This window comes from Pteropus medius, unplaced genomic scaffold (genome assembly GCF_902729225.1).
Source record: "Pteropus medius unplaced genomic scaffold, Ma_sr-lr_union100, whole genome shotgun sequence".
NCBI lineage: Eukaryota > Metazoa > Chordata > Mammalia > Chiroptera > Pteropodidae > Pteropus > Pteropus medius.
In genome coordinates, this window is record NW_024355205.1 from 6,994,871 (window position 1) to 7,008,399 (window position 13,529).

At 37.1% G+C, this 13,529-nt stretch overlaps 1 protein-coding gene across 1 annotated transcript in view; it reads left to right on the plus strand.

Moving 5' to 3' along the window:
• The first annotated feature begins 6,416 nt into the window (after positions 1-6,416).
• The window catches only part of CRHBP (corticotropin releasing hormone binding protein), a 45,608-nt gene continuing 38,495 nt past the window's right edge, over positions 6,417-13,529 (plus strand). The window contains exons 1-2 of the mRNA XM_039857901.1: positions 6,417-7,862; positions 8,047-8,236. Coding sequence (XP_039713835.1) covers positions 8,114-8,236 — 123 coding nt within the window. The 5' untranslated portion in view covers positions 6,417-7,862; positions 8,047-8,113. The remainder of the gene's footprint in view (positions 7,863-8,046; positions 8,237-13,529) is intronic.

Below are 13,529 nucleotides of genomic sequence, written 5' to 3' on the forward strand. Positions count from 1 at the left end.
GGGTGTCGTTGTCCTCTCAACATGGCAGCTGACTTCCACCAGAAAGTGTGGTCCAAGAGGAAACAAAGCAAAGTCGCGATGTCTTTTATGCCCTCCTCTCACAAGTCACACATAATATCCTATTGGTAACACAGACCAGTTCTGTTTAGTGTAGGAGACCACACAAAGGTGTGAATACTGGGAGACAAAGATCCTTGGGGACTGTATTGAAGGCTGGCTACCACTGGAACCTTGTTTCAGCATTGTTGCAGAGAATGGGTATCGTTTTAGTTGAAAATGGAAGTGTAATTGTTGGATTTGCTAATAGCTAGTCCTGACAATAAACGTGAGCTGAGGTTCAGACCTGTGGTGTGGATGCGTGCCACTTGCCCAAACACATTCTATCTGCTTATTTTCAATATGACTGGCTAAGGTTTAGACCAAGATTCAGCTACCTCCTTTGGCTCAAGAAAATCTTGGGTCAATTAATAAGCATTAATGTTCTCCCACTTATTCATCAATATAAAAAACTCAGTTTCACTCTCTATTTTCAGCAAAAGAACTTGCTTGGCTATCTTCTCCCACTAATTGATTTCAGGGTTTAACATCCTTCATGATTAGGGAATATTTTTATTTCTTTATTATTGTTTAAGTTATTCTTCATCTGACTGTAGCAGTGACAAAAAGCAAGTGGCATCTTCTCTATGCAATCCTTCATATACTCAGTACCATTAAGTGACTTCTCTTCCTCTGGTGAAATAATTCCAGTTTTCTTAATTTTTTTCTCATGCTGACATGAATGAGAATTCTGTGTGTCTGTGTGTGTGTGCACAGATGTGCGCGGTGTGAACACTTTTTATTAAGGAAAGATTTAAACTTATAGAAAATAGAAAAGTAGGATAGTCTAAAGGACCCAGCACGCAGCTTCATCAGTTAAATGACTCATGGCCAATCTGGTATAATCTCTGCCCACTTCCCATCCTACCACCTACCTCCCACCCACTGGATTATTTTGAAGCAAATTGCAGAAATATTGTAATTTCATCCAGGGAAATAAATGCTTGACTTGTGAAAGGAAAAATAATATTTAAACTCTTGCCTTTCTAATTTCTCTTCTTTCTGACTCTTAGCTTTAGTCTGTGGGTAAAGGGCAAGATAAAATGCTTTTTCAGCATAGGAGATGTTATTTAAGGGACAGAGAAGAAAAATATCTTTTCTGTAGTTCCTGGAATACAGACATCTGAATTTCCTGGGAGAAATGTGTGGCAAATTCTCTAAACCTGATTTTCTGGATCACAAAGGTGAGGAGAAAAGTATGCAGTCATGGCTCTCCTTGAAGTTCCTTGCTGGACCTCTGCCCTTCACTTCGCTATGTGAATTGTTTGCTGAAGGAGGAAAAACACGCACGCCAGCCCACTCACACACACCAACATGCCCACTGATCCTTAAACTAACTTTGGAATAAGAAAAAATTTTAAAGGAAGGAACTTTAAGGGCATTTTGCCCAAGGTTGTCATTCTCCTTTTGTCAAAAACGAGGCCCAGTTATATCATATACCTTATGGTTGGTTCAGTATTTCATAATACTGTGTAATATGTTTTTAAGTAATATTTTGAGCATTTGTCTTGATAATTTCTTACAGACTATTTTCAGCACTGGGCAAATACTTGCTGCTTAACAGTGTTTTTGAAAAGGGCTTTATGAACTGGAATATGCCTTAAGGAAAGTCAGTGAATATTTGAACTTGGGTGGTTCAAATGCTTTCTGTCAAGTCTATTATTTTTAAAACGCTTCATATTTTTTTGTTATAAAAGTAAAATATAGCCATGCCAAAGATTGAAACTTATCCCAAAGAATAGCACAAAAGGAAAGAAAGAAATCACCCTTAAAAAACACCTAATAACATTTTTGCCTATTTTCTTTATCTTTTCTAATACATATATAAAAATATAACATGGTCATTTTGTATCTAGAATTTTACATGCTAAGTTTTAAAATTCAACTTTATACTTTAAAAGGCATTGCCTAATATGGAGATAGATTGTAATTTTAAATGTGTACAATTACAATTGATATTTTAATTAAAAATGCAATTTAACAGCAGCATTAAATAATTTTAAATAATCCGTAACTTTATTGAATAAGTATTAAAACTATTTATAGTTTTCTTCTTTTCTATGTGTACACAATTTTTTTCCATTACAGCATGCATATGATTTTAACTTTGTTATTTTCACTTATTTTACTGGAAAGATTTTTTTGTATTTCTGTAGTGTTTATAATTCTACTTTTAAATGGCTGCATGATTTTATTTTTTTGTCAGACAAACACGGGTTTGAATCTCAGCTTGCAATAATCTAGTCATGTGATTCTGGGAAAGTTTCTTTCTTTGAAGGGCTTTATTGAGTTATAATTGACATATAATAAACTGCACATATTTAAAATGCACACTTTGATAAGTTCTGACATGTGTATATACCTATGAACCCATCACCACAATCACAATAATAAACATCTCCAACACTCCCAAAAGTTTTGTCCTGCCCTTTTTTAGGGAGCTTTCACACACGTAATTATTTTAGATTCATTCACATCATTGCTATGAAAATGACAGAACATTTGAATAAGATACATGAAAAGAGAAAAACTAGAAACTTTCGAATGAAGCAACTTGGCCTTCCATATGACTCTGGCCATGGCCTCAGAGACAGGAATTCATGGCAGGCTCAGGTACCCTGGGGTATCCTCAGCCTGAAGAGGCTGTCGGTCACATCTAAATTGGTATCATGGCCTGTTATTCACATATATCCTTTCTTTCAGGCTCCTTGGTCAAAGCCACTTTCAAACAGCTCTACTCTTGGCTATCACCTGTGGATTTATACTAGCTTTTTTTTTTTCTCTAAAATAACTCTTACTTTCAAACTCCCCTAATCTGATATTTCCATTCCTCTCATTCTTTGCACACTAACTTGGGTCTGAAGTTGTACCTTTTAGCTCTAAGGATTATGACTCATGCCAGAAATTAAAGAGCAAAACTTTAATAATTAATAGAGCAGGTAAAGTGCTACTGGAGGACTCTTCTGTGCTGTAAACATGAGCATCTCCCCTGCCTGCCTTGGGATTTCGTCACCTGTAAATTTGTGTCCCTAGCCTGACAGAGTTCTATTCAGCCTTTCGACATTATCTTTGTTTCTGAAAGTCTTCTGGAGGGCAGAGGCTGGGGCTGGCTTATGTCACAGGTAAACCCCTGAGGAAGGAAGGATCACTCATGAACAGTTTCAAGCATGTTCTGGGAATTAGAGGGCTTCCAGATGCAGTCCCACAGCCGGACACTAAGGGGCAGCATGTATCAAAGGAAACATCTAGCTCTGCTCTTAAAACTAAGCAGAAACCAAGAAGAAACTACCTTGCTTTCAAACTCCAAGAACAAAGGATGTAGAGGTCACATTCTCACCTCTCGAATCAGATTACCACATTACAATTTTTTTATTGAAGTATAATTCACTTATATTATATTAGTTTCAGATGTATAACACAGTGATTCAATATTTATATACATTATGAAGTGATCACCACCATAAAAGTCTCTGTTACCTTCTGTCACCATACAAAGTTATTATTGACTATATTTTCTATGCTGTTCGTTACTTCCTTGTGACATTTATAATTGTAAGTTTGTACCTCTTAATTTATTTCTCCCATCTCTCCACCAGTCCCTCTGGCGATCACCAAGTTCTTTGAATCTATGATTCTGTTTCTGTTTCTGTTTTGTTTTGTTTGATTGGTTGGTTGATTTTTTAGATGCCACATATAAGTGAAATCATATGGTATTTGTCTTTCTCTGACTGACTTATTTAACTTAGCTTAATACCTTCATGTTCATCCATGTTGTCTCAAATGGCAAAATTTAATTCTTTTTTATGGCGAGTAATATTCTATTTAAAAATACATAAATATCACATTTTTTATCCATTATTCATTGGACACTTAGGTTGTTTCCATATCTTCACTATTGCATATAATGCTGCAATAAACATAAAGGCGTATATGTCTACAACATTACAATTTTAAATATCTGCTTTATTAAGAATTTTGCCTGCCATCTGAATTCTCCAAGTAAATTAATTTAATTTGTGGTTGAATATGATTTAAATATAATATTGCTGAGACCCACATACTCTGTAAGACTTATGCATTTTAGTGCATTTATAACTTCAACAGCTTACCCTGATAATACTTAGTTCTAAATTCTTTCTATCCTTTAAAATGACTATTCTCTCTCTCTCTCTCTCTCTCTCTCTCCCTCTCTCTCTCTCTCTCTCCTATTTCTGAAGCAAATTTTTTATGTGGAATAAAGGTAATCAGACAGTTAAACTAGATAAGGTTGAAATCTTTGGAGATCTTACAGTTTCCCTCTCTGAGTTATTTGCTCATTAATCCATCCATCAGCAAAGATTTCTGAGCATTTTTATCAAATGCTTGATCTTGTGTTAATGCTGTGGAATGCAAAGATGAACCAGATATCAATTCTGCCATCAAGGGGCTCATTCAGTCTGGAGAGTGAAGAGTGTATGGGCAGGGAAAAAAGTGATTTAGGAATGTATGATAAATGCAATAATAAAAAAAGATAAGTAGATGCTCTAGGGGATAAAAGAATACAGAGGTGGAGGTTGGGGAATTGGGAAGAATACAAGAAAACTTCCAAGAGGAGATATTTTAACTAAGCCTTAAGAAGTAGACAGGATTAGCGGTTCAGGTAGTGGGCCCAGAATGTGCCAAGACACAGAAAAATGAGAGAACACAACATTTTGGTCAGTTTGTAGGCAGAGTCAGACCTTTGAATGTCTACGAGTGTGAGAGCTTGTTTGTGTTTTGTATAAACTACTCTGACAGTGGAATGGAGATCAGAATGGAGGGAAGAGATAGTAGAGAGAGCAGTAAGGAAGCTATCACAGTAATGTAGACCAAAAATAATGAAGTCCTATAGGTGGTAAAGAGCGGAGAGAAATGGATGAGTTCAACTGGTATTTAAAAATAGTGCCAGAAGTTGGGTGATGGGTGGAATAGGATGACTGAGGTGGTGGTCAGGAGGAGCTGGTTTGTGTGGGATAGGTTTTGCTTTGGTACTAAATGAGTTTGAGAAGCTTGTGGGATACTCAGGTAGGAATGGGGTTTAGTACATCATTGGGTAGATGGCTTTGGAGCTGAGCAGAGAGATCTGGGCCGAAATATATAATTTGGAGAATGACTGAAATTATAGGAGTAGCTGAAATGCTGGGGGGAACAATATTTAAGAGCCGGAGAGGCAAAAGTGGAATTCAAAAATGAGGAGACCCGGAAAAGTGTGGCCACAAAACCATAGGGGTGTTTTTGGATAGGAAGACCCAACATAAAAAAGATGTCAGTGTTCTCTGCATTCTATATATTTAACACAACCCCGCTAAAAATAGCAACAAGATTTGCTCCAAGAGCAAAGTTCTTCTGTCATTCCACAGGGCCTGGCATAACATAAGTGCCTGATAAAAAGTTCTTGACTCTACGTAGGTATATTCATCCAGTGGAATAATAAGCAACTTTAATGAAGAATGGGGTAGATCTCTATGTGTTGATATAGGAAGATTTCTAAGATGTCTAGTAAGTGATAAAAACAAAGTGTATACATGTCGATGCTGTTTATGTATGGTTAAGGCTACATAAGGATACATATGAAACATTATATATAATTATATAAATTATATGCATATATTTTTGTAAGGATAATAACTGACACATACATAGCACTATGTTCCAGGCATATATATATATATTAAAATATATATATTTTTAAATTTAAATTAGTTTCAAGTATACAGTACATTGGTTAGACATCTATGTAATTCATAAAATGATCCCCTGAATTACTCCCTCCTCTGGCCCTCTACCTAGTCATCATATTAACCTGTCAGAATGGCTATCATCAGTAAATCAGAAAACAACAAGGGTTGGCAAGGATGCGGAGAAAAGGGAATCCTCATATATTGTTGGTGGCTTGCAAATTGGTACAGCCGCTATGGAAAACAGTATGGAGGCTTCTTGAAAAATTAAAAATGGATATACCTTTTGACTCCGCAATTGCACTTCTGGGTATTTATCCAAAGAAAACCAAAACAATCATTTGTAAAGATCTATGCACCCCAATATTCATGGCAGCACAATTTACAATAGCCAAGATATAGAAGCAACGTAAGAATGGATATCAACAGAAGATTGGATAAAGAAGTTATGGTTCATATATACAATGACAAATTATTACTCAGTCATTAAAAAAATGAAATCCTACCATTTGCAACGACATGGATGGACCTAGGGGTTATTATGCTGAGTGAAATAAGTCAGAGAAATATAAATAGCATATGATTTCACTTATATGCTGAATCTAAAGAACAAAAAGAACAAATTGATCCAGGCACATATTTTAACTCATTTAATCCTTTCTGCTGGGGAGTTACTACTGTTATCCCATTTGTACAGATTGAGAAACTGAGACACAGAGCAGTAAATGACCAGCCCAGGATCACACAGCTAGTTGGCGGCAGAGGCGAGAGTTAAAGCCAGCCAGTCTGTTCTCACCCCCATATTACCACCCCTCACACAGGGAAGGGTTAAATGGGGACAAGGGAGTAGCTAGGGTTGGGAATGGTGGGGAGAGGATCTTACTTTTATTTCATACACTTGAGTGTTCAAAATGTTATTATTGCTTTACTATATGCATTGTTACTACTAATAAAAACTAACTTAAAAGTATTTTTGAGAATTGGGCTTTAGACATTCAGTGAGAACATCCCTGGGGTCCTTAATGAGAGGTTTTGGTGGAGTGTCCAGGTGGTAAGAGGGAGGGGGGGCGGGCTGGTTGAGGATTTATCCCAACAGGTTTATGGAAGGGAAACAAAAGGGAGTTACTGGTTTGCTTTTCATATAATTTCAGTTCTGAGAGGACAGGCACAGTGGCTAATTTCTGGCTTTGGTTTTTCCAGTGATTCTTTTGTTTCGTTAAGCTTCTCTTACTTGGAATCCCACCCCCACTTCCTTCCTCATGGATTTCTGTATACACAGCTGCTCTGGGCTTTATTCTATTTCCATTTTTTTTTTTTTTTGATTAGGTACTACAGTCCTATAACAGAAAAAGTTAAAATTAGGTGAAAGGGGTAAATGAGAAGCCTTATTCCCAGCCACTCTGTTCTACACTCTTTTCCCCTTGTTTCTCAGAGCTACCACTTTTATTACTTCCTTGTGTGCCCTTTTCGGTGACTCCTTACTCAAATGTCAAGTCTATACATATATACATTTTTATTTTTATTCCTTCTTACACAGTCAGGACCCAGCTTTGTACCTTTCTAAATCAGCACACGTAGAGCTTCCTCATTATTTTTTTTTTATAGCTGCACAACTGTCCATTGGGTTAACTTAACTAGTCTGTTCTGAGTTTATTCCCTTGACCTTGCTATTGGCTTTGCTGAGCAGTTTACAGGTTTGAACCAGTGGTTTTTCTTTGCTACTCTCTATTTTTAGAGTTTTTTCCCCCGTCATCAACTTCCTAGCGACTGACTGCATTTCTACTCTCAATAATGAGGGATTACTGAAGGCTTCCTTTTTCCTTCTCTTTGCCTTCTCCTCTAATGCACACAGTGGGCACCGATGCTTCCTTAAGGGCCCTTGGGACAGCAGCTCACATCTGTTCCTTCTGGTGACTAAACACAGGCGCAGAGGCACTTCTATTTGAGTCTCTTTGTCACAGGTAATTTTTATCTTCTTAGGAACAGGTGTGCCGAGGTGGAGCCCCAAGTATAAATACGTATAATTTAATTGTAAACACCTGTTGACAGAACTGTGCATTGGCTGAACAGGTACAAAGTTAGGTATTTTCTTGCTCTTTTTGTTTATTTTTAACCTGTATTTTACTATGACTGTATTTGTTGTCTGATTGCTAACTTATGAACATGCAATATTTATAACATTCTGTTTTAATTAAAGTGTTGATCTCCGCCCTGTCCCCCACCCCCCACCCCATATCTGCTTATTTTTAATAAGTCCCTGAGTTTGGTTGCCTGCCCCTGAACCAGTCAGTTCTGCTGGCAACATGCCCACCTAGCTGGAGATGGCCGTGGACACCATGATTAGAATCTTCTACCGGTACTCTTGCAAGGAAGGGAACAGATACAAGCTCAACAAGGGGGAACTGAAGATGCTCCTACAGCGAGAGCTCACAGAATTCCTCTCAGTGAGTCCAGCTTTTCTGTCCTCGTCAGTCAAGGATGGATGAGGTACAGTTCCAGGGATAGCCTCTGCGTACACGGTCTCCTATGATTCTGCCTCAGACATCGTGTAATTTATATTGAGGTTCAAAAAACAGAGGAAGCAAAAATGAGAGACCTTTGTTTTCTGTGTAAGTCTGCATATATCCTTTTGCCTGTGGTTTATGGTTTCCAAGTGTTGGAAATTATATTCGAGGCTCTCATATGTTCTTCAACATTCTGATGCAGGAAACAAAGATATAGCTAGTTATAGTTATATAAATAGTAACTATAACTATAGTTATAACTAGTTACAGTAGTTATACCCGAAGCTTTGTCGGGTGTCTATAAATTAATCTTGTTTATTGAGCCAGAAATGAAGCCTGGGATACTTTATGCTGTGGTGGCAAATTTCCTAGTGAACGACAAATACTTAGTTTTGTCAGCCAAGCACAAGCTGATTGGGATTAACCAGTTGGGTAGCAAACAGATTCACATCTCAAAATAGCCAGGAGTTCAATAAATCTACAATAAATCTTACAATGGAGTGTTTGGGGCATCCTCTGAGGGAGACACTTCACTATGATGTTTATAGAGCTGCCTGAAAAAAAGCACTTCCCTTGCCTGATGACGTTCTGTCTAAACCCTGTGTTAAGACCACAGTGATTATAATTATGACACTCTTCTCACTCTCTATAGGAAAACTTTAAGGGAAAAATTTTTAACATAGCAACTTTTTAGGAACATTTTTTGTAATCCAAAAACAATTTTATTTTATTCTCATTACATTGATAGAGCAAATGGTAATTTATAGTTTCTGCTAGAACTTTTTTTATTGTGGTATAATTGACATATAACATTATATCAGTTTTAGGTGTACAACATAATGATTCAATATTCGTATATACTGCAAAATGATCACTACAATAAGTCTGGTTACCATCTGCCTCCATACATAGTTGCAAACTTTTTTCTTGAGATGAGAACTTTTAAGATCTACTCTCTAGCAACTCTCAAATCTATGGTATTATTAACTATAGTCACCATACTATATGTTAATATACTAATTCTTCAAAATACCTTTTTAGTGATTTTAGGAGTCCTCGGGAACTTTTTTTTTTCTAAATTCATTTTGGCTACTGTATTATGTGACATTTAGAATAAAAGGCTCAGTCAGTCAAACTTGGCACCTTGATTTATTCAAGTAAAATTTATAATTGTTTTTGATCAAGTTGATTTTGATTGATTTAATTTGCTTCTAACCATTTAATAATTGGCAGCTAATGAGAGGGCAATGGGAAATTCCTAGAGGAAATGAACTACTTCCGGAAGCATTTCTTATCAACCACTAATCATAGGAAATCATACTTCACTATCCCACCCCGATGTCCTCTGTGGGCTCCTTGCTTTACTTTCCAGTGTAAAATCAGTCATTTTTATAAGATATACCCTTTATTGGGTGCCTCTTTTTTGTGTCAGGAGTTGTGCTCAGTAAGGCTGCCAGATAAAATATTGTATGTCCCATGCAATATATTGAAAAATTATTCATTGTTCACCTGAAATTCACCTTTAACTGGGCATCCTGTGTTTTTATTTGCTAAATATAGCAACCTGGTACTAAGTACTATTAGAAATATGTTCAAGTATTCACCAAATTTGTGGGGAGCTATTATTCTCCTCATTTTATATATAAGGAAATTTAAAAATGTTAAATGATTTGCTCAAAGTACCATTGTTGGTACAGGGTAGAGCCACTCACTATCCTCTTTTGCTGCAAAACTTCCTTCTTTCCATGTGCTCCACCTGCCTCCCCATGTCCTGGCCGTTGATCTGTGATGTTGTATAGTAAATGCATTTTCAGCATCAGCTCATTTTGTTGAGCTCCTGTTTGATCTTGGTCTTTAGTTCTGAGCTACAATTACATGGCCCTGGGGCAGAGGGTTAAACTCACTTAGAATCTATGCCTGGTCCAAACCTACCTGAAAATATTGTCCTTAGACATGAAAAATAGAAATAAAAACCTTAATATAAATAAAAGGAAGATGGGATTTCATTTGTCATTATGAACTAAAGCCTGGGAGTTAGAAATTTTCTTTTTCCTTTCAGTGCTAAAAGGACCCCTCGTTGGTTGATAAGATAATGCAGGACCTGGACGCCCATAAAGACAACGAAATGGATTTTAATGAATTCGTGGTCATGTTGGCAGGTCAGATAGTTGCTTGTAATGATTACTTTACAAGACCAACTGAAGAAGAAAGGAAAGGAAAGATAAATAGTAAGCTAATCTAAAGGCAGAAACATATCCAAAATTATTTACTTACTGTTCATCTTTATGTTCTAGATCTACAGTTGTAGTAATGCATAGATATAATATACACATAATTAATTGCTCGTATTATTAAATAATGTATACATTAATATATTGACTTTAAACAAATACTCCTAATCTTATTTGAAAATTTTCTATCTTATTAAAGATGTTATTTGCAGTTTTTTGTCAGACAGTATTACAAAAATTTAGCTACTTTCAAATGAGACTAGACCTTAGCAAATTTCTAAGACATTCATCATTATTAAATTATATTTAATGTCTTATCCTATTAAAAGAGATTAAATGGCTCTCCCACCTTCTTGTGATTTGGCTTCAAATGGAAGAAGCTACAAGCAGAAAGGCTGATAAACAGAAGTGTTGGCTTTTTCAGTGTGTTAGCTCAGGGAAGGAGTAGATTAAGGACTAGGTCCCTGAGCCAAGAGAGCTGAAGCCAGCAACTCTTGGGGACTGGTATATAAATACTTTTCCTTGCCCTTTGGGACACATAATTCTGAGGCAAGTGTTTTACATCATTTCCCAGTGCTTCCCGTGGGGTTAATCTTCAGTTACCCCTGAGGAGGCTGGCTTGCTATCACACCTTCTCTAGGCTACCTTCCCTTCCTGTCTCTCTCTATACTCCCCTTCTGCTGCCCCGCCCCCCGCCATGTGTCCTACACCTCCCAAATAAATGACTTGCATGGAAATCCTTGTCTCAGGGTCTGCTTCAGGAGGAACCCAAACTATGACAGATCATTTGGAGAATTAAGAAAGGGAATGGTGTGATTATATTTATACTTTTAAACACTTACCCCAGCTACTGTGTGAAGAAAGGACTGCATGGAAGAGGGATACCAGTTAGGAGGCCATTGCTATGGTCTGGGTGAGGGTTGATGGTGTCTCAAGAGAGAATTTGAGCAATGGAGGTAAAGAGAAGTATTTCATTCGTTAGGTGTTTTTGGAGGTGGGACCAATAGGCCTTGCTGTTGATGGAGTGGTAATGAAGTATAGGAAAAGAGAGCAGTCCAGGATGACAGAGCTGTCACCACTGTTGCCTAGCTGATATCCATTCTACATGTCTTCCATATGTTGGAACTCTGATTTGTGCAGGGTAGCAAAGTGCCCAGCTAAACGGCTATATTTCCCAGCCCCCATGGCAGCTGAGGTGGGGCTTAAAACATGGTTCTGGACAATGAGAGATAAGCGGAAGTCTATTGAGAATTTCTGGGGCGTTTTGCTATTTCCATATAGGCTCTATGCCTTCTACCTCGTTAAATCCTTTCTTTTTGTTTCATTGGAATGTGAATGTGAGGCTGGAGATAGGACTGCTGTCTTGCAACCATGAAGACAATGAAGAGATTAGACAGAAGGAGCCCAGGATATTGATGATCATTGAGGACCACTGCACAGCCCTAGTCTGCCTGCCTCTCATTAAGTGAAAAAAGTAACTGATCTCTGGTTAAGTTAGATTCTGTTACATGCAGCAAAACACAATCTCTAATGTTTACATTTTTGGTCAAGCAGAGGATGCAATTAATAAATAAGAAAGACTGAAGGAAGAGCAGCTTTGGTGTAGAGACATTGGGGAGAAATTAGTAGCTCTGTTTGAGATGCCTAGTGGATATCCAAGTGGAGATATCACATTGTTAGTTGGATATATGATCTAGTCCAGAGCTCAATGTAATGAGGGGGTTGGAGATACAGGTTTGGGAGTCATTAGCATCTAGATGGTATTGAGCCACAGAACTAGAGGAGGTCATTTAAGATGAGACTGTAGATAGAGAAGAAGAAAGGTCTAACAATTAGCTTACAAGAGAATGAGGAGCCAGCAGATGAGACAACAAAAGCATGTCCAGGGAGACAGAAGGAAAACAAGGAGAGAATGGTGTTTCAGAAGCCTAGGGACGAAAGTGTTTGAAAAAGGAAAGAGGGTGAATTCCACTGAGGGGAAGAGTAATTTGAGCATGGGGAACTGACCATTAGATTTGCCAAGATAGAGATCATTGGTAACATCAAGGACCTTGACCAGAGTGATTTTGCTTACAGAAGCGCCTATCTTAAAAAAAAAAAAGTGCTTATCTTTCTATCTGGCTGATAGTAGGTGCTTCAACAAATGTTTGTTTAATAACCAATGAAAGAACCTACTAATTGTTGATTTTCCAGTGCTAAGAACTGTCATTTTTTTTCTTTAAAATAGAATAATATTTTTTGTCTCTCTCGAGCCAATTCTGAGCAGATAGAACAGGGAGAATTTAGAGGTCAGAGCATTGAAGAGAAGAAATATATATCCTTGGTGTTACATATTCCTTCTCTTGAAAGGTTGGAAGAAAAAATGAGAAAAAAAATTGAACATATATTTCAGAAGTGTTTAGACTTTTTTCTTACAAGAAGTCACACTAATAACTCAGAGAAAGTCTGAATATTTCTCAGAGGCCTTTAAACTTTCATTCAATTTGATCCAAAGTTTACATATTCTAAAATGGATCACCAAATTATGAAATGTAAATCCAAAAATTTCCTCACATTCTATTCGAGGAAGGACATTTTCAACATAGAGAAATAAATGGAAAAACAATGTTTATTTCATGATGTTTCTAAATTTCCATAAAAAGTCAGGAAAAGCAATTTATGTATCAAATTACATTTCGAATGAGCGAGAATTACAGGATGTACCAAAAGTTCTTCTCTAGTAAAGACAAGGCTTTCTTTTTTGTGTGTGTTAGGTACATATGATAAGTTTGTAGGAGGCAAAATTAATTATTTCTTCTGCCCAGAGGCACTGGCCTTTGCATTTGCTGGGGTTTAAATAAACTTTAAAGGACACTTAAGGGTCTTTTCTGAATTAGCACATTCTGATGTGTAACATTTTCCCAATGTTGTTATTGGAAGACCCGGCTTCCGAGAGACAATAGGCCAGGTCTGCTTAGGGTCCTGGTTTGAGATGTGGCTGACAGTACAAATAGCTAGAAAGC